The 24,289-nt window shown below is 42.1% G+C and overlaps 1 protein-coding gene across 1 annotated transcript in view; it reads left to right on the top strand.

Moving 5' to 3' along the window:
• The window catches only part of oxtr.S (oxytocin receptor S homeolog), a 39,287-nt gene extending 15,304 nt beyond the window's left edge, over positions 1 to 23,983 (top strand). The window contains exon 2 of the mRNA XM_018261350.2: positions 23,599 to 23,983. Within this exon, the coding sequence (XP_018116839.1) occupies positions 23,599 to 23,849 (251 nt within the window). The 3' untranslated portion in view covers positions 23,850 to 23,983. The remainder of the gene's footprint in view (positions 1 to 23,598) is intronic.
• The last annotated feature ends 306 nt before the right edge of the window (positions 23,984 to 24,289 follow it).

The raw sequence follows: 24,289 nt of genomic DNA, 5'->3' as shown, positions 1-24,289 counted from the left end.
TTATGTCTGACACAGTTGCATGCAATGTGTCAAAATTGGATGCACCTGTCCTTCAAAGTTCTGATTGCATAATTTCTAGCACTCTACATGAAACTGACATCTACATACATACATAGTAATATAGTAACATAGTAAGTATTGTTGAAAAAAGACACACTTCCATCAAGTTCAACCTTTTAGTTTTTTTTTATCTGCCTAACTGCCAGTTGTTCCAGAGGAAGGCAAAAAAAACCATCTGAAGCCTCTCCAATTTGCCTCAGAGGGGGAAAAATTCCTTCCTGACTCCAAAATGGCAATAGGACTAGTCCCTGGATCAACTTGGACTATGAGCTATCTCCCATAACCCTGTATTCCCTCACTTGCTAAACCCCATCCAACCCCTTCTTAAAGCTATCTAATGTATCAGCCTGTACCACTGATTCAGGGAGAGAATTCCACATCTTCACAGCTCTCACTGTAAAAAACGCCTTCTGAATATTTAGGCGGAACCTCTTTTCTTCTAATCGGAATTGGTGACCTTGTGTCAGCTGAAAAGACCTACTGGTAAATAAAGCATTAGAGAGATTATTATATGATCCCCTTATATATTTATACATAGTTATCATATTATCCCTTAAGCGCCTCTTCTCCAGCGTGAACAACCCCAATTTGGCCAGTCTTTCCTCATAGCTAAGATTTTCAATACCTTTTACCAGCTTAGTTGCCCTTCTCTGTACCCTCTCTAATACAATAATGTCCTGTTTGAGTGATGGAGACCAAAACTGTACGGCATATTCTAGATGGGGCCTTACAAGTGCTCTATACAGTGGAAGAATGACCCCCTCCTCCCTTGACTCTATGCCCCTATTAATACAGCTCAAGACCTTATTTGCCCTTGATGCTGCTGACTGGCATTGCTTGCTACAGCCAAGTTTATCATCTACAAGGACTCCAAGGTCCTTTTCCATAATGGATTTGCCTAGTGCAGTCCCATTAAGGGTATAAGTGGCTTGGATATTCTTACAACCCAGGTGCATGACTTTACATTTATCAACATTGAATCTCATTTGCCACTTAGCTGCCCAGATTGTCAGTTGCCATGTAAATTCTTTCTGAAACTATAGGGATTCTTTAGATTTAAAACCTCAATGTGGTGCACAGAACCCAAGTAAAATATTGGGTTCCAAATAATCACATGATGTTCTGTATTGCTGTAGTTATAAGTAAACTCACTGTATAAGCCAAGTTAGCCAACTGATAAACTGGTGAAAAGTTGGGGTTCCAGAACCTTACATTTTAAAGTATTAATACTATTTACATGTTTTTATCTTACACTAGAGTGCCTTGTTCTTATGCTTTGTTTATAAGAGACAGCAGTCCTCTTTCCTGGAATGCTACAGACACCTTTCCTTGAAGCAGACCCCCATGGAACAGAAGCGGAAGAGCTTCCAATAAATTCCAGCATGGCTTTGAAATCTCACATATTTACATTTACATGTGTACCCTTGGCATTATAGAGTGGCAAATAGTTTCAATGTGTGCCCAATGAGCCATAACAAAGGCAGGGGAAGAAAATGTAAGCAATACACTACTATTCATAAGTCTGCCTTTTTTATAGTCGAGGAACGGAAGACATTATTAAGAACTTGAACAGCTCAGAGAACAAGTTCCCTCAAGGTCGCCGAAGAGTTTTGAACGGTGATGGCTGGAGAGAAAGCCAAACAGTATATATATCCTGAGGTGGTTGTTTCAACTTCTAGTGGAGTCATTCTGAAAATGAGCAGAGACCAAGGAAAACAGCAGTAGAAAGAGAAGACCCAAGGAGAAGGGGGCCCGGGGTTCTTATACAGTAAGACCAACCTATAAAACCCCAAACACATACTTACAAGTTTCCACTATGCATTAAAGATTTTAATAGTATACTCTTTTAAGTTTTACTGTGGACTTTCTGATTCCAAATAAAGGGATGGAAACAATCCCCAGCAGACTGACAATTCTTCCTTTGAATGTAAGCGCTCATACATACGCCAAATCAAGAGTATTTATTGGAACAGGAACCATGATTGTCTTAATAGGGCTTTGACTATAGACATATCCAAAGATATGCTGCCACTTACAGTACAACCTTTAATAAAGGGCTGAACTTTCCTGTTTTTACCCATAAGCTTTATCAATTTTCTCTATTTACAGTGGTATTTAAATATGGGTAAACATAGTGCTTGGAAGCAGAGATGTTAATTTGACATAAAAACCTCCAGCCCTCTCCGCCCCAGCCCACAAATCAATGGCTGCATGTGTATATAAAGAGAACTGATTTCTACAGGACTTTGATATCTTTGGGGAAACAAAACCATAGGGATTTGCAAGTCATCAATGTTATCCATACAGCAATACCCAATTCACCATAAAAGCACTCACTTCTGGCACTTTTATTCATTTGACTTACTTTCATTGCATTCTAAAGAGGATTTTTATCGCTCAGCATTTGATTGGAATGTGTCTGTCTATAATTCATTATTCATCCAGGCCGCAGAGCAGGAGCTCCATGTTCCTCCCTGAAAGAGGGAAAGAACTTTCTGAATCAGCACAATCAGTGCCACTCTGGAGACATGACGAAACAACGATACAGCTACTGGCCCTGATTTTCCATCGGGATAAGATTGAACTTGATAAAGGTGAAATTAAATCAACTTTTCACCTACATGAAGAGTTGATGCTTCTACCATCCCAGACCTGAGCAAGATCTGTAAGATGAATCAGTCTCAGAAACTCTGTATGCCATGGAAAATATATTAACAGTAGAGAATTCCATTCCTTGGTCTTTATACCTGATGGTGTAAGGAAGCTCTAAAGTCAGTTATAATAAGCTATGCATCAGTCCAGTCTATTTAGGCTCTTGCAATCAGGGACAGATTAATGCACAGGCTACCGTAAGCTATAGCCTAGGGATCCAGTGTGATCAGGGGCCCATTTCATTTTACTTAATATTTTTATCTGCATTGTTGGGTCTGGTCGGGCGCATTACATTACTGAGAGAAAGAAACAGACAAGAACAATGAGACAGGCAACACCAGATGAGTTCAGATCCATTGAAACTGACCCAGCATAGAGAGATCGGTGCACGCATCCGGACCCAAAAGTAGCCTAGAAGGGGGCCCTGTGCAGATTTAGTCTAGGGCCCCACATGTCTAGGGCCCCACATGTTATTGATTTGACACTGCTTACATTCATGACTGTGATGACTCCTTTGGTACAAATATGTATTTACTGTATATACAGTATTTATATTTTATGTATTTATTCTTAAAGGGACCTCAAGCATTTTATGATGTTTCACCTGTGCTGGTGGAAATATTAAGAAAAGAGGATGTGGAGTATATGCCACCAAATTTGAAATATGATTGAAGACTTAAATCCATATTTCTCCTCCCCTGTGGATAGCACAGCCAGAGTTGTACAGGCAAAGTATGGCACACACAGGGAGCATAGGGCAGGCAGAGTATGGCACACACAGGCAGAGTTGGGCAGACAGAGTATGACACACACAGGCAGAGTAGGGCAGGCAGAGTATGGCACACAGAGGCAGAGTAGGTCAGGCAAAGTATGGCACAAACAGGCAGAGTATGACACACACAGGCAGAGTAGGGCAGATAGAGCATGGCACACACAGACAGAGTAGGGCAGATAGAGCATGGCACACACACAGGCAGAGTAGGGCAGGCAAAGTATGGCACACAGAGGCAGGAAGTGTAGGCAGAGTATGGCACACACAGGCAGGGTAGGGTAGGCAGAATATAGCACACACAGACAGAGTAGGGCAGACAGAGTATAGCAGACTGAGTATGGCACACACAGGCAGAGCAGGGCAAATAGAGCATGGCACGCACACAGGCATAGTAGGGCAGGCAAAGCATGGCACACAGAGGCAGAGTAGGGCAGGCAAAGTATGGCACAAACTGGCAGAGTAGGGCAGGCAGAGTATGGCACAGAGAGGCAGAGTAGGGCACAGAGAGGCATAGTAGGGCAGGCAGAGTATGGCACACACAGGCAGAGTAGGACAGACAGAGTATGGCACTTACAGGCAGTGTAGGGCAGGCAGAGTATGGCACACACAGTCAGTGTAGGGCAGGCAGAGTATGGCACACACAGGTAGAGTAGGACAGGCAGAGGAGGGACCCTCTACAATCCTGGGCCCCCCTTTAGCCACCAGGTCTGCTTCCTTTGTAGTTACAACCCTGTTTGCTGGAATCAACTCAACTTACTGATCAGTTTGATAAACTAGTTTAATCAAACAAACAAGATAGATGTTTATCATTGTCTGAGCTTTCAGGATATGGTCAAATATGCTGAATCCCATACTAGGCTATGGACAAAGATAGAGATCAGTACTGATAAATATTTATCTTTTTAATGCTTTCCTAAAAGCTTCATCAATGACTTGTGCATATTTTATCTTATTTAGTCATTGTCATCATTTGCTTAATCACTCTTTACCTTTTTCAGCACCAATCAGATTGTAAACACAGCTGGTTAGCCTAATGCTGCATGAAATAGGTAGTATTAACAGCTGGCTGACTGTATGACTAGTGATGGGTGAATTTATTCGGCAGGTGCGAATTCGTGGCGAATTTGCGCGATTCGCCGCAGGCGAAAAAATTAGCAAAACACCCACAAAAATTTGCTGGCGAAAATTCACCCGCGTCAAAAAAAGTTCGTAAAAAAACGGACGCCGGCGCCGAAAAAACGGGCGCCGGTGTTGAAAAAACGGGCGCCGGCGTCAAAAAGGAGACGCCTGCACCGTTTGGCAAATTTTTCGGCAAAGCGAAACGGCGCAAATTCGCCCATCACTATGTATGACTAATGTCCTACAGGAGCAGTAATGAATTATCCTTTCTCTTTACAGACCTAACTCTCTCTTCTATTATATATGTTTTTGAGGTGGAATAAAGATGAAGGAAATTATAAAAAGAGAACAACTAAAATTGAACCAGGAAACAGTCACAAGCAAAACTATGACATTCATTGTAATCACATTTTAAAGGTCACGCTCTCCCTCGCAGGGAAGCCAGACAGTAGGAATGTATGTGTATTGTGAATTTCCATGTTCACCGGGATATGCCGCAGCGCTCCATCTGCTCAAATTATTTGACTGTATAATAAATCAGGAGGTACAGACTTGAAAAAACTTTGCATTGAACTGTCTAAATGCTCCCTAGGGGACCCCAGAGCACACAGTACACCATTTTGCCCATAGAGCAGGCAGATAATGATACACCCTGCTGGAAGAGGCTAAATGTATGCCTCTTTACATGGACGGCTTAGAGTCCAGATGGAGAATGATAAAAAGGTCCCTTGAAAGGGAAAAGCAGCAGAATACTTTCCATTCTGTTTCATTCATTCAGAATAGAAAAATATAGGCTTTGCCCAGATCTAGGGCTTTGTATATTCATAGTAGTTTCTATTTAAAAAAAATTAAGTTTAGTGCTTTTTTAGAAGGAAAAGGACAGCAGTTACTCTCATGTAGGTACAAGCAAACCATTTTAGGGAACCCAGTTACTGTATACAGATGTGCTGTGGGTCTCCTGCTCCCTTTCTCAGCATACAGCTCATCAGATGCCATCATCATTGCAAACTGGCAAATGTTGATCAATGTTGATAAATGCAGCTTTATGCACTTAGCACTATAGCGTCTATGAAGGTACACCCAGCTTTTCCCAAAACAGAGCCAACTCTAAAGCTTAATCCCTATTCTGGGTGATTGGTACCCAGGATCATAATCCCACTCACACACTCAGCAGCTGCTTGCTAAATACCCTATCTATCACTCCTAGCAAGATAAAAGTGAACTAGCCTATCACTTACTAGACCTGACCTTGTCTAGGTTCCACTTCATCCTTCCTGTCTGCTCAAGTAAGGGGACTCACAAAATGGAGCCTGAGGACATGTGTGCTCAGCTTTTATTAGAACACAATGCCATCTAGTGGCAAAACTTGGGATAATTAGGGCTTATGCTTTGACTCAGGAAATGGAGTTTATCTCCTGTATAACTAAAGGGCCCCTTAGTGGCCAAACGTTGGTGAATACATTTATCAGTCCCCTACAATAGTATAATATTGCATTTGGCAGCATTGTGCTATACAGCATCAGACTGGGGCATTGGGGCCTACTGGGGCTCTGACACCAAGGGCCCTCCTTGCAGACACCATGGCCCTTCCCCTGATGTCCAAAAATTGCCCCCATACACACATGCCACAACATGACAAGCAATGTTGTGTACAGCGATCTCCTTTTCTCCTTAATGGCTGATCAGGGGAGTGGGCCTAGGCCGATGGAGCCCATAAGGGCTGCGCCCACTGGGTTTTTTCCCAGTGTCTCGCTGGCCCAGTCTGACGTTGGTGTATGTTTTATGGTGCATATTGCAAATAATGCTTATATTGTACTCAACGTGTTCCTTTTGTTTGGGATTCTCTTTGGTTTTTGTCATGATATATTTTCAGTAATATTTATAGCACCAATTACCCTGCAATCTATAAAGAAGAAAATTACTTTAACCTAATTCTTCACAAAAATATATCAAACTCACCCAAAGTAACAGCAGTCATAACTCTCAATGCTTACATGAATAATGTCAACTACTTCAAGACTAATCACAGAACAAATCCAAAACTTATTGCTCACCAAACAGGTTAAGGCCAGGACACAACATGACTTGAGTAAGTAAAAAACTGGTTTAAACGGCTGTTCTGGAAACCACGGAAGTTCCCCACATTCATTGAGTATTAGTAGTGTAACCGCACTGAGCTTCAAGCTGCAACAAGATACATTATCTAGATCCAACGTCTCCAAACTCTGGGCACAGGTTCTAGGATTTGGGAATGTAACCAGGAAACATTGTGCCCTTTTTGCTGTGAAGTGGCTTGTGCCGGGGGTAAGCTCATTACGTGTAATATTTAAATTATGTTTGGATTATCCTATCTTTCACATGTTGGTGTTTCCTTGGCATGCTCCAACCACAAGGCTGCTTTAGAAAACAAACCACATATTTGCTGAGACATACATTATGTTCTCTATGGAAAAGGCAAATCCCCGAAATTGCCCTCCCTATGAGAATCAACAGAAAACACACAGACCAAACCTTGCATGAAAGTTTTGCTTGTGCGATTGGATATGGGGCAGTAGAGGACAATTGCTGGCGGTAGAGCTTGCACTTTCAGGCAAATCTTATATGGGCCAATGAAGGGTGATTTTGTGTTCTTTTGGAAATTCTTATGGCACTTAAAGGCGGGTGTCAAAATAGTAATTCTCGGCAGCAGTGATTTCATTGCCAACATATTTAAGCAGTTTAGACACAGAAGATATTAAAAGGCCATTTCTTATGAACTGGCCTTTAATATCCTTATAATAATAGAGTCAGTGTGTCACAAAACAGTAAGATTCATTAACAACCAGCAGAATTAATATGCAGTTACTACAATAACCCAGATCAGCCAATAAGGCTCTCATATACGGATATGCATCTTGATAAGGGCTGTGCCAAAGAATAGTGACATACTTTGGTTATTACATAAATAATAATGCAATAAGATCAGGGCTGCAGAAGATGGGGACACTTGGCAATGTATACAGTGTAGGACCCTAATTGCAGAGGGGTGAGGGGGCTGTTGGGATATGTAACTTAGGAATGTCCAACCTGTGACCTCAAGCTGCTTTTGGTCAATTCAGCTACAGCTAGTGGCCATCTGTTGTGCATTCCATATTTTTTAGATAATTCTTTGCATAGTTGCTGGGGGGACCTATCTACTTACCATGAATGAGCTAAACAAATTTAATTTATTCATCTTGTAATATTTCGATTGTACAATCACAACCTGGGAATGGGAATAATGAACAAACAGTTTCCCTATAATGAGTATATCACATAAGAGCCTTCCATATCCTACATTCTGTTAAATCACTCAGGATATGGCTCAATAGGGTTACCTTAAAATCAGTCCAGGAGGATAGAACATTTCCTCTTTTAAACAGAAATTGGTTAAAAACACTATGCATGTTATGATATCACATGGAACAGCAAAGATGGTTTCACACCATCATTTTTCATTGTTATTGTTCCTCGGCTAAGCACTTTTCTACTGAGTCACATGAGAATTTGACACTGTCCTCACAGCTAAATCTGAACTTAAAAAAGGCTAAATTTGACCTTTTGACTATTTTTTTTCTATCATAGTAAACTAGTCAGAAAATCCCCAGTCCCTTATCATTTATTAATTAACATATATTTTTAGAGCTGAAGGTCCACAAACTTTTTTCACCCATGAGGAACATTCAAATGTAAAAAGAGTTGGGGAGCAACACAAGCATGAAACATGTTCCTAGGTGGTGTAAAATACAGTAAGTGCTGTGATTCGCCATCTGGCACCTACAGGACACTCTGTTTGGCAGTCCACATGGTTTTTATGCAACCAAAACGTGCCTCCAAGCCAAGAATTCAAAAGTGAGCAGCTGCTTTGAGGCCACTGAGAACAGGATCCAAGGGATTGGTGAACAATATGATGCTCATGATCCATTGGTTAAGCTCAAGCTTTAGTGACTGTGGTGTGAATCATCCTTCCCAATGTGTCTGTTATCCCACTACTACTATAGGCACTATATCTCCCTACTATACCTGCTATCTCACAGTCACACTCCCTTCCCAGAGACTATTATCCACTGTTACTATAGGCACCATCTCTCCCTACTATACCTGCTATCCCACAGTCACACTCCCTTCCAAGATACTCTTATCCCTCTGTTACTATAGGCACCATCTCTCCCTACTATACCTGCTATCCCACAGTCACACTCCCTTCCCAGAGACTATTATCCCACTGTTACTATAGACACCATCTCTCCCTACTATACCTGCTATCCCACAGTCACAGTCCCTTCCCAGAGACTATTATCCCACTGTTACTATAGGCACCATCTCTCCCTACTATACCTGCTATCCCACAGTCACACTCCCTTTCCAGAGACTATTATCCCACTGTTACTATAGGCACCATCTCTCCCTACTATACCTGCTATCCCACAGTCACACTCCCTTCCCAGAGACTATTATCCCACTGTTACTATAGACATCATCTCTCCCTACTATATCTGCTATCTCACAGTCACAGTCCCTTCCCAGAGACTACTGCCCCTCTGCTATAATATTTTCTATCAACCCCTACTTCATATGTTCTTGATGTAGTCCCTTCCCATTCCTACATTAAGCAGAGTCCAACAATTCCTAAACCTAGATTTCCTTCTTTATATACTACAGGTAATACCACCTGATGCCCCTGAGCCAATAGGAAATATCAATTGCCCATGAAACAACTTGAACAGGTATTTCCCATCGAAGGGGTTGGTTTAAACTTTTCTTGTTAAAAACTTAGGCTGAAATGTTGCATCAATCAAAATTCCTACTGGTCCCTCAGTGTACCAGAGCCATTTGGCAGCCACTGGGGCTGCTGTCTCTGTTGTTATTCCCCAGCAGGATATCTGTGGATCTGACACTACTTGGGTATAAGGAAATTGGCAGCCTCTTTGCTGATCCATTAGGCCTGGAAAGGCAAGATATATAAACCCCTTCCTGCTTCTTTACCCACGGGATCTGTTTCCAACAGTATTTCATCAACAAACTTGTTCTCCTGTCTTTATACTGATCAAACCACATTACTGTGCAATCAGCAGTCTGCAATTAAAATACTTAGGGCAGATTAAAACTGCCCACCCCTCCCAAATGGTATCTGAATAGCAGAGTGGCCTGTGCAAAATGACAGTGGGGTCTCAGTAACCTCTCAGGCCAATAATGTCTCCCTTGTGCTTTTGGTTTCCGCAGACTTTGCCCATTTAATTGCTGCCCTTTCACAGTCGGAGTGTTGCAGGGTCCTGTGGGCTGTAAAAACAGACATTGATCACAGGCCAGGGACAAATGATATTCCTTGTTTCAGGACTGTTCTTAGTTGTGTGTGGGATCCAGGGGAAAAAACAGTGTGGTGCTCACTACATTTACAACATAACAGAATGATGTGTTTCACTTTGGTGCATACAAGTAACTGTCAGTGTGTTATTTGCTGCAGAGAAGTAACTGTCAGTCAGTGTGGACTCAGTAAAGCAACTGTCGGGCAGTAAAATCTGTGTGCTATTGAAGTCAGTTAGTGTGGTCTGTCTCACTTTGATTTGTGCTTAAGAAGTAACTGTAAGTTTGATCTGTATATCACTGATGTAATTGTCAGTTAGTATGTCCTTTTTGTCAGTGAATTAACCATGTTATCTGAGTACCTGACAAGTACCTGTCAGTAAAAGTGAGCAAAGTAACGGTCAGTGTGTAACGGTGTGAGTTTGTCAGTCAATGTGATGTTTCTGCTAATGAAGTGTAGTGCTATAGTAAACTGACTTTACTGTGGTCAGTTTTAGCTACTTTCAGTGTGGGGTAATACCACAAATGAGGCCCTCTCTCTCAGGGGTAAGCCCTCGCAACAGGGTGGAGACAGGGTGTAGCGCAACTGTAACCATGTGCAATCGCATAATAAATGGGGCAATAGTTATTTAATGCTTAACCAGAACTGTATATGTATTTAAAGATAGCACAGATCCCCAAAGGAGTATTCAGAACAATCAGATAGCATAAAGGAAGCAAATACTCACAGCACCATGCATTGGGCTGGATCCCTGCAGGCAAGGGTTCATGTGAGCAGAGGTATCAGTAATGTAAAAAGTACAACCAGCTTTCAGGATCTCTTTAGTTGGCATCTACGGGAATTCCTTTCATCCCTAGTCTCAGCACTTTGTCCCTACTTCTGGTCTATTAGTACCCAGGATCTTAATCCCTCTAATGTCTCGTCGTTGGAGCTTTGAGCTGCTCAACTACCGAAGCTATCTATCACTCCTAGAGTGATCTATGACACTGCTATTCTATTAACTAGGGCCAATGCTCATAGGATCACAATGCCCATTCCCTTCCAGCCTGCTTGGTTGGGCTAAAGCTAAAGTAATGGACCCAGACCTCATGGTTCTCAAAACCTTTATGCTACTGCACAGTGCCATCTAGTGTACACTGTGAGAACTACAGGGGTTACATAAGCACAAGGTCCCCATCAGGACCCATTTAGGTGTCCATATTACTAGGGATGTGCCTGTCAATAATGTGTTTAGGTGTCCATATTACTAGGGATGTGCCTGTCAATAATAAGGGTATCTAAATCTTCACATCCCTACAGAAGCAACTGTCAGTCAGTGTGATGTTTCTGCTAATGAGGTAACTGTCAGTTGGTGTGATGTTTTTGCTAATTAAGCAACTGTCAGTGATTTGGGTGTCAAGAGAAGTAACTGTCAGTTAATATGATCCTTGTGTCAATGAAATAATAGTGTTATCCGGGAAAAGTAACTGCCAGTCACTAGGATCTGTGTTCTTGTGAATGTAACTGTCAGTAAATGTGATTTGTGTGTCAGGGAAGTAACTGTCAGTCAGTGGGATCTTTGTGTCAGTGAAGTAATGTAATGTGTTCCAAGTGTCAAAGCTGTAGTCATGTGTTTGTTTTCTTTGAGCTTCACAGTAAATTAGATATGTGTGAGAGCGTGCCTAATGCGTGTTAGTGAATTTATGCAGCAATTAAGGGTAATAAGGGTCTGACATTGATCCTCTCTCTAGAGTGTAACATTAACGTGTGTACTCAGTGAATACTCGTGTCCCATCTTCCCGAATCCTGCATTTTAACAAGCTCATTGTACCTGAAACACCCCTGGGACTCTCTTGGCTGGCAGAGGTGTAAGGGATTGTAATAGCGCTGGGATGCTATTTACAGAAGGGAATGGTACTGTCTGCAGGACACTCTCGCAACAAGGTCAGACAGCACCAACATGCAAGGTGTGATGATGCATACAAATGCTGGTGTCACTTGGCTTCTCAGTGCCTGCTTACTCATAGCAAGATTATTTTCTGTGCCTTAGATTAATTATTTCACAGGGCTCCTAAGGTGGACAATCACCAAGATCCTGGTTTGATGGCATCTCCTGCTGCTTCTGACACTGGAGCTGCCTACATTAGCATTAAATAGTATAAAATAGATCAACTGCTGGAGTTGGTTCTGTTCAGCAGAGAAATTAATTTGTCAGTCAGCAGTTGAGTATATTATACTGCAAATTAAAGTCTGATGGTCGTGTTACTCCAGCACCAACCTGGTCAGCAGGATGGCAGAGCCGACTTACCACATTGGGTGAAATTGGGTAGATTCTTTGTGTGTTGTCCTTTGGGATTAGCACAGTGAGGCACTTGCACAGATGCACAATGCTGCAAATGTTTTATGTTACACCTTAGAACATAGTGTTGCACAGGGCTTAGAACTGGTAGGTGAGAAAAGTGGGGTTAGAGTAGGTATACAGTAAATGGCAGCAGTAGAGCAAGTTATGGTTATACTTTGTATCACTGTTGTCCAACCTGCAAACACTTGTAATCCAGTAGCACTCATAGGGACTGCCAGAGAGCTGTAGTTTAACAAGAGCCATAGATGACGTTAGACCTACTTTCAGGTCCGGAACTAGTAGTAGGCAGAAGAGGCACGTGTCTATGGTGCAACAGTGAGGGGGGGGCAGTACCATTTCTGCCGCCTACCCCTCGTATGTGTGCTCATTTGGGTAGGGGCAAGGTGGCCAGCTGGGTTGTCTAGGGCAGTGCCTACTTTATATGGATAGTATGGCCCTCTACCTCTACAAATAAAGATAACCTTAGGGGTAATTTATGACTGCAAGGGCAGTGTGCCAGGTGCAATTTTGAATGCCAATCACAATTTATTTTTTAACCAATTATGTAGCTTTTTTCCATAATTCCATTGTGATTGCAGCTATGCTCTAATTTTCATAATTTTTTGCCATTTCATCATTGCACACCATATTTGTGCATCAAAACAGATGTAATTGCACTTCTGTTACATAGTCACATAGTTAAATCAGGTTGAAAAAAGGCCAAAGTCCATCCCCAGTTGAAACCCAGCATCCATACACACACCCCTCCATACACTCACATAAATTCTATATACCGATATCTATACTAACTATAGAGTTTAATATCACAATAGTCTTTGATATTATGCTTGAAATCATCCAAGCAAGTCATTAACAGAATCATTCATAACAACATCACCCGGCAGTGCATTCCACAACCTCACTGTCCTGACTGTGAAGAACCCCCTATGTTGCTTCAAATGAAAGTTCTTTTCTTATAGTCTAAAGGGGGTGGCCTCTGGTACGGTGATCCACTTTATGGGTAAAAAGGTCCCCTGCTATTTGTCTATAATGTCCTCTAATGTACTTGTAAAGTGTAATCATGTCCCCTCGCAAGCGCCTTTTTTCCAGAGAAAACAACCCATTGTGTTGTGACACAAATCTGGTGTATCTATAATTTTTACAGTGGGAGTTGGACCATTTTTGGAGCACATGTTCAAAAAGGGCGTTTGAATCATAGGGTGCAATTTGTCTATTGATGCAACTCTAATGCCAGCACTCCATTGCATTCATTTTAGAGCACACGAGTATGATTATAAATTATCACTCTTCACTAAAATAGCTGCTGTGGTTGAAAAAAGGACCTCTATCAAACGAAAACCTATTGCATAAATAATTCAAGATTCCTGTTCCTTAGGGCTGAACTCCACGAGTGTTTACCCTCAAATCATGTTGAACGATGAAACGCAGGCGACAAATCGGATGTAGTGGCACTCGTCAAAATATAATGGGACTGAACGAAAAATCGCAGGTATAAACTACACACGATAAGACTGTCAGATGAAAACGCAGCTTGCTGCATTCACATCCAACAGTCATGTCATGTCGGATGGAATCTAGTTTATACCTGCGATTTCACGTTCAGTCCCATTGCTTTTTTGCGTGTGCCACTACATCCGATTTGTCGCCTGCGTTTTGTTGTTCTGACATTATCCGACGGAAAATGCTCATGGAGTTCAGACCTTAACCTTGGGGTCATAATTGTTACTACAACTCTCAATATATAATTAAGGGTGAAATCATGCTAGGAGTTGTAGTTGTTCATCAACTGGGAACCAAAAGGGACTTGTCAAGAGGAATTTCCTGATATAAAACAGCAGAAGAAATGCAGACACTCTGCCTTCTCTCCATGGTTCTGAATGAGGCAACATGGGCATTTCTGCTTTACCTACGTATGCAGGCATTAGAGGGTTAAAGTTGAAGTTCTCCATAAACATCAAGTTTGCACAAGTTCTTTGCAAATTCCGCATCCGTTTCCTCCTCACTGTTTATAGTGTTTATAAGTGTTTACAGTGTTTATAAGAGTGAAATAAAAAAAGGGCCCTTAGTCACAGGCCAGTCAAGCAAAAGCTGTATTTAGGTGGAGAAACATGCAGTTCATGTGAATAACTATCAATGTGCTCCACCGCTGGCTTTAGATTCATTACGTTAATGAGTCTGTTGTGAAACTGCAGAACCGCAACCAGGGGAAGTGAGGCAGAGGACAATACATGTATGTGTAACCTCCATCCCCGTGTTCTGATCAGTGTCACACTGGGATGCCAGGGGCCCACCAGAAAACCTTAGATCATGGGCCCACTTTCCAAACTATTATTCCTCCTCTCCTCTCTCAATAGGCCAAACTGCAAGAGGGTCCATTGACACCTGGGCCCACCGGGCGTTTTCCTGGTATCCAGGTGGGCCAGTTCGACACTGGTTCTGATGCACATCCCAACCAAATAAACACAGCTTGTACCAAGAGCAGCAAAACAGAATGCATTTAATGCAGCATCAGAACCCCCTTACTGTTACACATGGGCAAGAGTTTTGCTCCTCTTTAGAACTGTAAGTGAACAGTGAAGTTTAGGTTAGTTCTAGGTGTTTTCTGGGCACCCTTACCTGTAGAAGAGAGATTGGGTAACCTGGTATAACCTGTACATGGCTCTTTGGAAATACATTAGATTGATCCATTTGAAGAAGGAGAAACTGTAGCAGTTCATGGGTCTCCACAACTGGACTCATAGGGCCTATATCACTGTGCTACTGTTGTACAAGCTGATTGGATGCACAGGTATGTATCACTGCTTTTTCTCCACCTTGGCATGGCTGTTAAGGGAACTTTCCATAATTTGGATCTTCATATCTTAAGTCTACAAGAAAATCATGTAAACATTAAATAAACCCAATAGGCTGGCTTTGCTTCCAATATGGATTAATTATATCTTAGTTGGGATTAGGGACAATATTCTGTTTTATTATTATAGAGAAAAAGGAAATCACTTTTAAAAATATTGGATTTTTTAGATATAATTGAGTCTATGGGAGACAGCTGTAATTTGGAGCTTTCTAGATAATGTGTTTCCGGATAACTGATCATATACCTGTATGGGGAAATTGATTTAAAGACTGTGTATTTAAAGGCTATGCCATTGTGGTTGGGGAGTGGAAGGCAAAATACAAAACCCTATTGAAGTTTGTAAAAGGTTATAGATAGTGATGGGCGAATTTTTTATTTGCCAGACGCTAATTTGTGGCGAATTTACGCGTTTCGCCGGAGGCAAATTTTTTTGGACGCAGACAACAATTCCGACGTCGGTGACAATTTAGACACTAGACAAAGGCGCCCATTGACTGTAATGCACATCGAATTGCCCCCGTCGGCGGAATTGTCGCCGGTGTCGGAAAAAATTGGACGCTGGCAGCAAAATTCGCATTTCTCAAATTTTTCGTTGCTTTCGGTGAAGCGAAAGGGAGGAATTCGCCCATTGCTAGTTATAGATCATAACAGGGCTGTCCTTTTTTAGGTGGCCTACTGTATTGACTTGGGAAGTTAGGGTTTTATTAGAGATAAATGCTTATTTGCTTTATTGGATAATCCTGAGAGTGGAACCTGATGGCCACTAAGGGTGTTGACTCATATTTGCTGTGATATATGAGGAACTCTAACAAGTTGTCCTGTACTATGTGGGATGGGGAGGATTGAGCTCAAAAAATCTGGAAAACACTAAATAGCATTATATTTTCTTAATCCCTAATGGGAGTATTTTTCTCAGACAAGTTTCTGCAAAGAGGAAAAATTGTAATTAGTGTAATAATTAGCTGAATTTCTGACAAGCTGGAAGTGAGGAGCTAAATAATCCCTGTAAAAGCCATCATACCAAATGACTCATATTGAGGCTCTGCTTTGCACACACTGAGGCCATATTTAAATATGGCAGCCAAACACGAATCAGCTAAAACATTTCTGCTGCTTTGAATGGTGGTGTTTCCGAGGATTAATCAGTGGAGCCTGTTCTGCTCAGTAGATGGGATCAGACGTAAGAAGGTTCCTCTGCATTAGGGGACAGCTGGGCTCTTTCCAGAATCAGTAGCGTTCAGATGTAATTGGATTTATTTATACAGCTTCTTATTTGCACACAGCACTCTGCAGAAGAGAAGAGGAAGCACAGATCAGCACACACAGAAAAGAGGCAGAAAAGAGGCAATTGGACTACATTTATATATAATATATTGGTTAATTAGTAGCCCTATGTGGACTGGCAGCCTACAGGAGGCTCTGTTTGGCAGTACACCTTGATTCTATTGAACCAAAACTTACCTCCAAGCCAGGAATTCAAAAAGAAGCACCTGCTTTGAGGCCACTGGGAGCAACATCCAAGGGGTTTGTGAACATCATGTTGCTCACAAACCACTGATTGGGGATCACTAATTTATACCATGATTTCTGAAGCCTCTTTTTAAGTGCTGCTTGGGCACGAAATATAAAAACACTGTATGACTGTATAAACTTTATATGTGTTTCTAAAACACACCAATTTTACCATTGGAGAGCAACAGTACATTATATTGCTATTTCTTTAAAACACTATAATTTTTTGGTGTTACTGTTCCTTTAATGACTAATTTAGTTAGCCACGCCTCCTGTGATATTATGCCATGCCCCTTTGGCTTCCTTTAATTCAATTTTAGCAGAATAGATCACAAAGTTCTAGTATCTAGTATCTAGGAAACTTGTTTAGGCCATAGCATAAATGCAACTAAAAGGTCCCAAATAATCATATGTTGGGCTATGGTGTAATACACATGAGACAAGCTCGACCAACAATGTTCCCAAGTTGCAATATATGGAGACTTCTGCTGCAGATAAAACCGTGCATAGAGCAGTGGGTGATGCTATTATCCAACAGAGGGTGAGCAATGTATACAGTGCAGATCTATCCCAGCTGGAATTTCAAATAGAACTCCCACAACCTCCATGCTATAATACTATAAACCACCATGGAGCTCTGATATCAGTAGGGATGTCGCGGACTGTTCGCCCGCGAACTAGTTCGCGCGAACATCGGGTGTTCGCGTCCGTCGAATGTTCGCGAACGTCGCGCGACGTTCGCCAATTTGGGTTCGCCTTAGCTGGTGCTTATTTTTGACCTCTCACCCCAGACCAGCAGATACATGGCAGCCAATCAGGAAGCTCTCCCTCCTGGACCACCCCCACACCCCCTGGACCACTCCCCTTCCATATATAAACTGAAGCCCTGCAGCGTTTTTTCATTCTGCCTGTGTGTGCTTGGAAGAGCTAGTGTAGGGAGAGAGCTGTTTAGTGATTTGAGGGACAGTTGATAGTAACTTTGCTGGCTAGTAATCTACTTGATACTGCTCTGTATTGTAGGGACAGAACTCTGCAGGGATTTGAGGGACATTTTAGGTTAGGTAGCTTTGCTGGCTAGTAATCTACCTTCTACTGCAGTGCTCTGTATGTAGCTGCTGTGGGCACTGCTGCTGATCTCTCATCTGCTGACTGCTGCCTGTAACCCAATAGTCCTTGTAAGGACTGCTTTTATTTTCTTTTTTCTTTTTTTACTTTGCTACTATAAGAGCCCAGTGCTATTAGTCTAGCTGTGTTGGGGAGTGGGACTGGTGTGCTGCTCCTAGTAGTTCAGCACCAACCAGAGTAATTTTTTTTTTTAATATATATATATTTTTTTTATTTTACTTATCTCACTGTTCTTTAACGTGTCCAGTGCTGTTTGCTGTTCTTCATAGTAGTGCACCAATAGTAGTGCACTTGCAGGCATTATTTGCCCAGTGTGTTCTTCAAACAACTGCCACCTAGCTGTGTGAGCTTGTTCACATTCTGTCTAAATATCAATAATAATACCATCTCCAGAAACACCACCTGAGTGACGTTTTTCAAGCAGCAATAATATATTCCGTATCCACTGCTGTAGTGTATACGTTGACCTTGCAGGCATTGTTTCAATTTGTTTGCCCAGTGTGTTCTTCATTTTCAAACAATGGCCACCTAGCTGTGTGAGCTTGTTCACATTCTGTCTAAATATCAATAATAATACCGTCTCCAGAAACACCACCTGAGTGACGTTTTTCAAGCAGCAATAATATATTCCGTATCCACTGCTGTAGTGTATACGTTGACCTTGCAGGCATTGTTTCAATTTGTTTGCCCAGTGTGTTCTTCATTTTCAAACAACGGCCACCTAGCTGTGTGAGCTTTTTCACATTCTGTCTAAATAATAACAATAATAATTCCGTGTCCGTAAACATCACCTGAGTGATGTTTTTACAGCAGCAATAATATATTCCGTATCCACTACTGTATACGTTGCCTTTGCAGGCATTATTTGCCCAGTCTTTAACCAAGTGCCACCTAGCTGTGTGAGCTTTTTCACATTCCGTGTCCAGAAACATCACCTGAGTGACGTAGTGTGATTTCTGCCCTTTACAGCACAAAACGCAGCGCTGTGTCAACAATGTATTTTTCAGAAACATTTTTGCCCTTCATCCCCCTCTGGCATGCCACAGTCCAGGTCGTTGCACCCTTTAAACAACTTTAAAATCATTTTTCTGGCCAGAAATGTCTTTTCTAGCTTTTAAAATTCGCCTTCCCATTGAAGTCTATGGGGTTCGCGACGTTCGCGAACCGTTCGCATTTTTGTCCGGAAGTTCGCGAACATGTTCGCGAACATTTTTTCCGACGTTCGCTACATCCCTAAATATCAGATGGAATGTTTGTAAAAATGAGCGTGAGGGAGTCTTGCTGCTGGGTGCTAGGGGTGCTGATGCTTTGGTGCTGTTTAAAATAATACACAGAGAAGAACAAAAGGCTCAATCTTTTAACATTTAAGGAAATATTTGTAAAGCTCTAATGAACCCACATAGCAGCATTTTCACTTTATTTTAGTTTCCTCTTTATAATAACGACTCAGTCTTATGTAAGGGTATAAGCCAGGTGCCCTAAAAACAAATATAAAAACAGTCGCCCACTGATTAACCACTGAGATCACTCTGGAAAAAGGTGTTAATACAAGCTTGCTGGCTGAGTTATTGTAGGATGTTTGGAGTTGGCCGTTGGATGGATGTGATATGTTTCCCTAGTGAAAGCTGATACTAAATTAGTGCTGGGGATGCGGCATATAGACACAGTGCCTGGCTCTGAACAGAGGAGGGACATGAAACGTGGTTCTGTCTGATCCAGTCTGCCCTGTTCTATTCAGGCTAGAAAGGCACAGAGATCCCAGTGTGGCTTAAGGGCAGAGACACGCTCAGATTCGGGGAGATTAGTTGCCCCAACTGCCTACCCCTGCCTTCCTGGCGGGATGGCACTTGGAGTGCTTTATTTTCCAAAGTTGCCTGAGTTTCCTCATGAGGCAACTTCGGGCGACTTCGGAAAACAATGCGATCCGATCGCCACCCTTCTGGCGATTTACATTCTAGCCAGCAGGCAGGGCCGGAACTAGGGATAGGCAGAATAGGCATGTGCCTAGGGCGCAAAGCTGGGAGGGTGCCAGGCATGTACCTCCTCTGTCGCCTACCCCAAGTCCGGTTCCTTTTCTGCCCGACTCAATGCATTTTTTCATGCCTTTTGCGCGTTCGCGCAAACTTCAATTTAGGCATGCGCACGCGAGCCGGGCGACTGATCTCCCCGAATCTGAGCACGTGTCTCTGCCCTTATGGTGCCGGGTCAGGGACAATGAGCAGAACAATAACAGAGATTAAGGGGCATGTTTACTAACATTGGAGATAAATATCTGGAGAGATCAATCAGATCTTTGGTTTTGTTTTCTAACTTAGGGTTAGTCCACACGAGGAGATTCGGGGAGATTTTGTCGCCTTGTCTTCTGAGCGACAATCTCCCCGAACTGCCTCATCGTGTCTTCCCATAGGCTATAATGAAAAGTCGCCTGCGCTAAAGCACACGCGGCAATGCGTTTTCCGTAGTCGCCCGAAGTTGCCTCACGGAAATCTCTCCAGATATTTATCTCCAATGTTAGTATCTCCATTGTGTGGGGGACACAGCAGGGTCTACATTGCCTTTATATCACAGAGGCTGGGAAAACAGATTGCTTCCAAATCAGGCCTCAGTGCATATTACTAGGGAAGCACTGGATCCATATGACCAAATACCAAAAAAATATTCATTTGAATCTAAATGTGTGTGTATGGTTATTTGTCTCCCTGAGCAAAATATCTGCCAATTTTTAGTTACTTCTAGTGACTGTGCCCAGGGAGTGAAGGAACTATATAGGTAGGCAGATTTGTTTGGGTTGGGGTGCTGTTCTGAGTGCAGAAGTGAGCTACTGGCAGGAAGGAGGTGAGTGTCATTAGGGAGGGTGAGACCAACTGATTGGGGAGGTGTGTGACAATGGGGCAAGCAGTATTGCTTTGGGCACAGTATCGTAATTAGAGGGGGGCGGGCCCTGGTGCGTGATGCACAGCCGGGCCCCCGCCCCCCCTCCGTACGGCCCGCATTTCAGTGGCGGTCGGGCTGCTAGAGGGTGCGAGCCCTGGCCTGCTCGCATCCCCTGCTCCCACGGTAGTTCCGCCACTGTTTGGGCACCTAGCTCTGACCGTGTTGCCACACTGCAGCAGAACTTCAGGTTCTTGTCACACACAGGCCTGCATGAGAGCTGCAGTAGACACTATGGGGGTTATTTATCAAGCTCCGAATATCTGAACCTCTAATAATTTGTCGTTTTCTGAGCAAAAAAAAAAAAGCTAAGAATTTTTCTGATATTTATTAAAGTCCCCAGCATCTAAAAGCTCTGGAGGTTCTGTATAAGTCAATGGGGAAGGTCTCAGTGTCTGTGCTGATACCGATATCCGATGATTACTGGGTTTTGACGCTAGTTTTTGTGGAAAACCCCGAAAAAAACATTGTTTTTGTGGAAAACTCCGAAAAAAACTTTGTTTTTGTGGAAAACTTGGAACAATTCGGAGTTTTCAGGGAAAGCTTCGAAGATTTGCCCGAACCTATTTTTTCTGGCTTTTTTCTTCATAAATAAGGTCCATTCAGGGATTTGGAGTTGCTCGGAGTTCGATATTAGAAATACTGAGATAAATTCTGACCTTGATAAATAACCCCCTATATGTACAAACTTCCCAACTATCCCAATTTGTGTGGGACAGTCCTGATTTTAACAGCTCAGCAGTTTTATTAAACTTTTTCAAATGTTGAGAGGTAAGCTCTAGGGTACAAAAAAGTGATGTGACAGGATCTGTTTTCACAACACACAGATATAGCACTGCTCCCATTCTGCAGGTTGGTTCCTAGTCACATAAAGGGTCTCTGGTCTGGTGGTTTCCTTGTTTATTGTAACCTCCTACCCAACTAAACCCACTAACAGTGTTTAACAGGATCTGAACAAACAGGCTCTAGATCCTACAAATGATATTTCTCTAGTGATGCCCGTTCCATATATGATTTATATTCCTTTCACCAGAAACCATGTTAACATCTCCCAAACACACGCAAAGGACATGGTTACGGTGCTCCTCTATGTCAGTGACACCATAAGGCCAAATGGCAAAAAAAAAAAAAATCAGGAAGGGAAAATGGTTAAAGCCACAGATCCTGGAGAACATATGGTCCTGGAATGCACAGTCTCTGGCCAGAGAAAGTGTCGGCTGAAGAGTCCAACACACATATTTGAAACATCATTGTTTTACTGGCTCTTAATATCCTCCTTCCTAGAAGAAAAAAAAAGCAATTATCTGTGATATATATAGTCCCTGGCTTGCACCTAGGGTTGTCACCTGGCCGGTAAAAATGATGCTTGATGCCAATGTTGTTAGAAAAAAAACGCCAAGAATATAGAAAGGCCGGTATTTTTTTCCAGAAAAGGTGGCAAGCTTACTTGCACCGTCTCAAATTTCTGTGTGTTTGTGTGTTAAAATAATTTTTACCAGCATCTCTCTCTCTATCACTATGGAATAAGTACTGGGAATAATAAATGTTTCATTGTTAATGCGTCATTATCTAAATTGGATTAATCTATAGAATGAACTGCTAAACATTAAATTGGAGCACACTGCCACCTACAGGGCTCAGAAGGAATTTTTATTTTGCTGCAGCCTGTTGCCGGCAGAACAGAGAAGCTTTTGAAAGGTAGGGAATTTGTACTCTTTTAGATCAAATTTCAGGCACCCCTAAAGCCACGGTTGCCACCTTTAGGGACTGAAATGTTAACCGTAGTCTTATCTTTCTTCCCTTTTATTAATATTAGCATCAGCAGTCATTTTTACTGCCCAATAAGTTACCAAGCAGGTGGCAACCCTATCAATGAATCATATTTTATTGTATTTATAGGTTGTAACTGCATTGTATTTGTTATATTATTTACTACAGCATCCATTGCCTTTTCTTCATGCCCCTGTACCCCACTGATCCATCTACACCTAAACACCAATCAAATAGTAGTAATTCCTAACTAACTAATCAAACGTCACTGGATGGCAGGTTAATTGGCTCTTTATACCATAGTATGGGAGTCTTGCAACATGAGGGGCACAGGTCACACAGCAGATAACAGATAAACTCTGTAGTATACAATGGGATTCTTCAGAACTTATCTGTTATCTACTGTGTATCCTGTGCTTGAATGGCTGCCCCCATGGCTACACAGCAGCTTGTTTATATAAACTATAGTAGTGATTCTCATGCAATCACACCAGTTTTACCAGTGCAGGGCAACAGGATTTATATTATCATTCCTTTATACTTTTTGGTGTAACGGTTCCTTTAATGAGAGTGCAGCACATACAGTTAACAGCCCTTAATTAAAATAACTTGTTTCTCTCTCTTTTAATAGCCCTCCTTTTCCCACACCAATGTGAAGTGCAGTAATTAGCTGAATGCTGATCTCCAATTAATTCTCATGTTATCTCCATATCAGTGGGCAGCTAGGTACCCGGCCAAGTTACATCGACCGACTAATAACAAATGACAGACCGAAAGTTTTTTTTAAATTCCTAATAATGTTCCTGGCAATAGCAAAACCATGAAATAACTTTGGAATGCATTAGTAAAAGATGATATCAACTGAAAAACATGATTTTATTTAAACTTGAAAGCCAACCCTAATATTTAGTTCACTGGATTCAAAATTTAACTTTGCCATTGACACAGTAGTCATTGTCTGCATTGTTAACCACTGCTTTACATCCAATCATATGCCCCTGTTTGGTTTTTTACCTCTTCTACTTTTCTTTTAGGAATGCATTTTTTTTAAACCCAGTATTATTGTGCTTAGTGTTATGTAAAGGTAATGATGATTTCGAAGAACTGTAATTCTCTTGTCTTCTCTCTGTTCTCCACAGCCTCTTTGTTTATCATCGCCATGCTCCTGGGGAGTCTGAACAGCTGCTGCAACCCATGGATCTACATGCTCTTCACTGGGCATCTCTTCCATGACCTTCTGCAGCGCTTTCTGTGCTGCTCCGCTCACTACCTGAAGTCCAGCCAGCAGGGCAATGACATGAGCACCAGCAGGAAAAGCAACTCTTCCACCTTTGTGCTCAGCCGTAAGAGTTCCAGCCAGAAGAGCATCACTCAGCCCTCTATTGCCTGAGAACGACAAACAAGGCCTGAGGACTTATAGGTCTCTCTCTCTGAGACTGGCAGTGGACTGTAACTAGGGTTGCCAACTGGCTGATATTTTACCGGCCTGGCCAATAAAAATGGTCGCTGATCCTAATGTTATTAATAGGAAAAAAAGATAAATATATAGGAAGGCCGGTATTTTTTTTCCAGAAAAGGTGGCAACCCTACCTGTAACTGAAGCTACTATATCACTTACTGTATAGCAGATTTGTCATTCACCTATAATAACAAGCTTATTGCTCCTACTATGGGCCAGCTATACACACACTCCTGTTTAGATATGGAAAAACTGATAGGGGATGTTTTTTAACCTGTGGCCCTTCCACAATCTTTGTGGGGCAGCTCCTGTTATGCAGAATGTGCAGAAAGGATTCTGGAAATCAGATGCTAGAGAGTCGGTTGAAAAGT

Source organism: Xenopus laevis, chromosome 4S (genome assembly GCF_017654675.1).
Source record: "Xenopus laevis strain J_2021 chromosome 4S, Xenopus_laevis_v10.1, whole genome shotgun sequence".
Classification (NCBI taxonomy): Eukaryota; Metazoa; Chordata; class Amphibia; order Anura; family Pipidae; genus Xenopus; species Xenopus laevis.
This window is presented reverse-complemented; position numbering and strand designations above follow the sequence as displayed.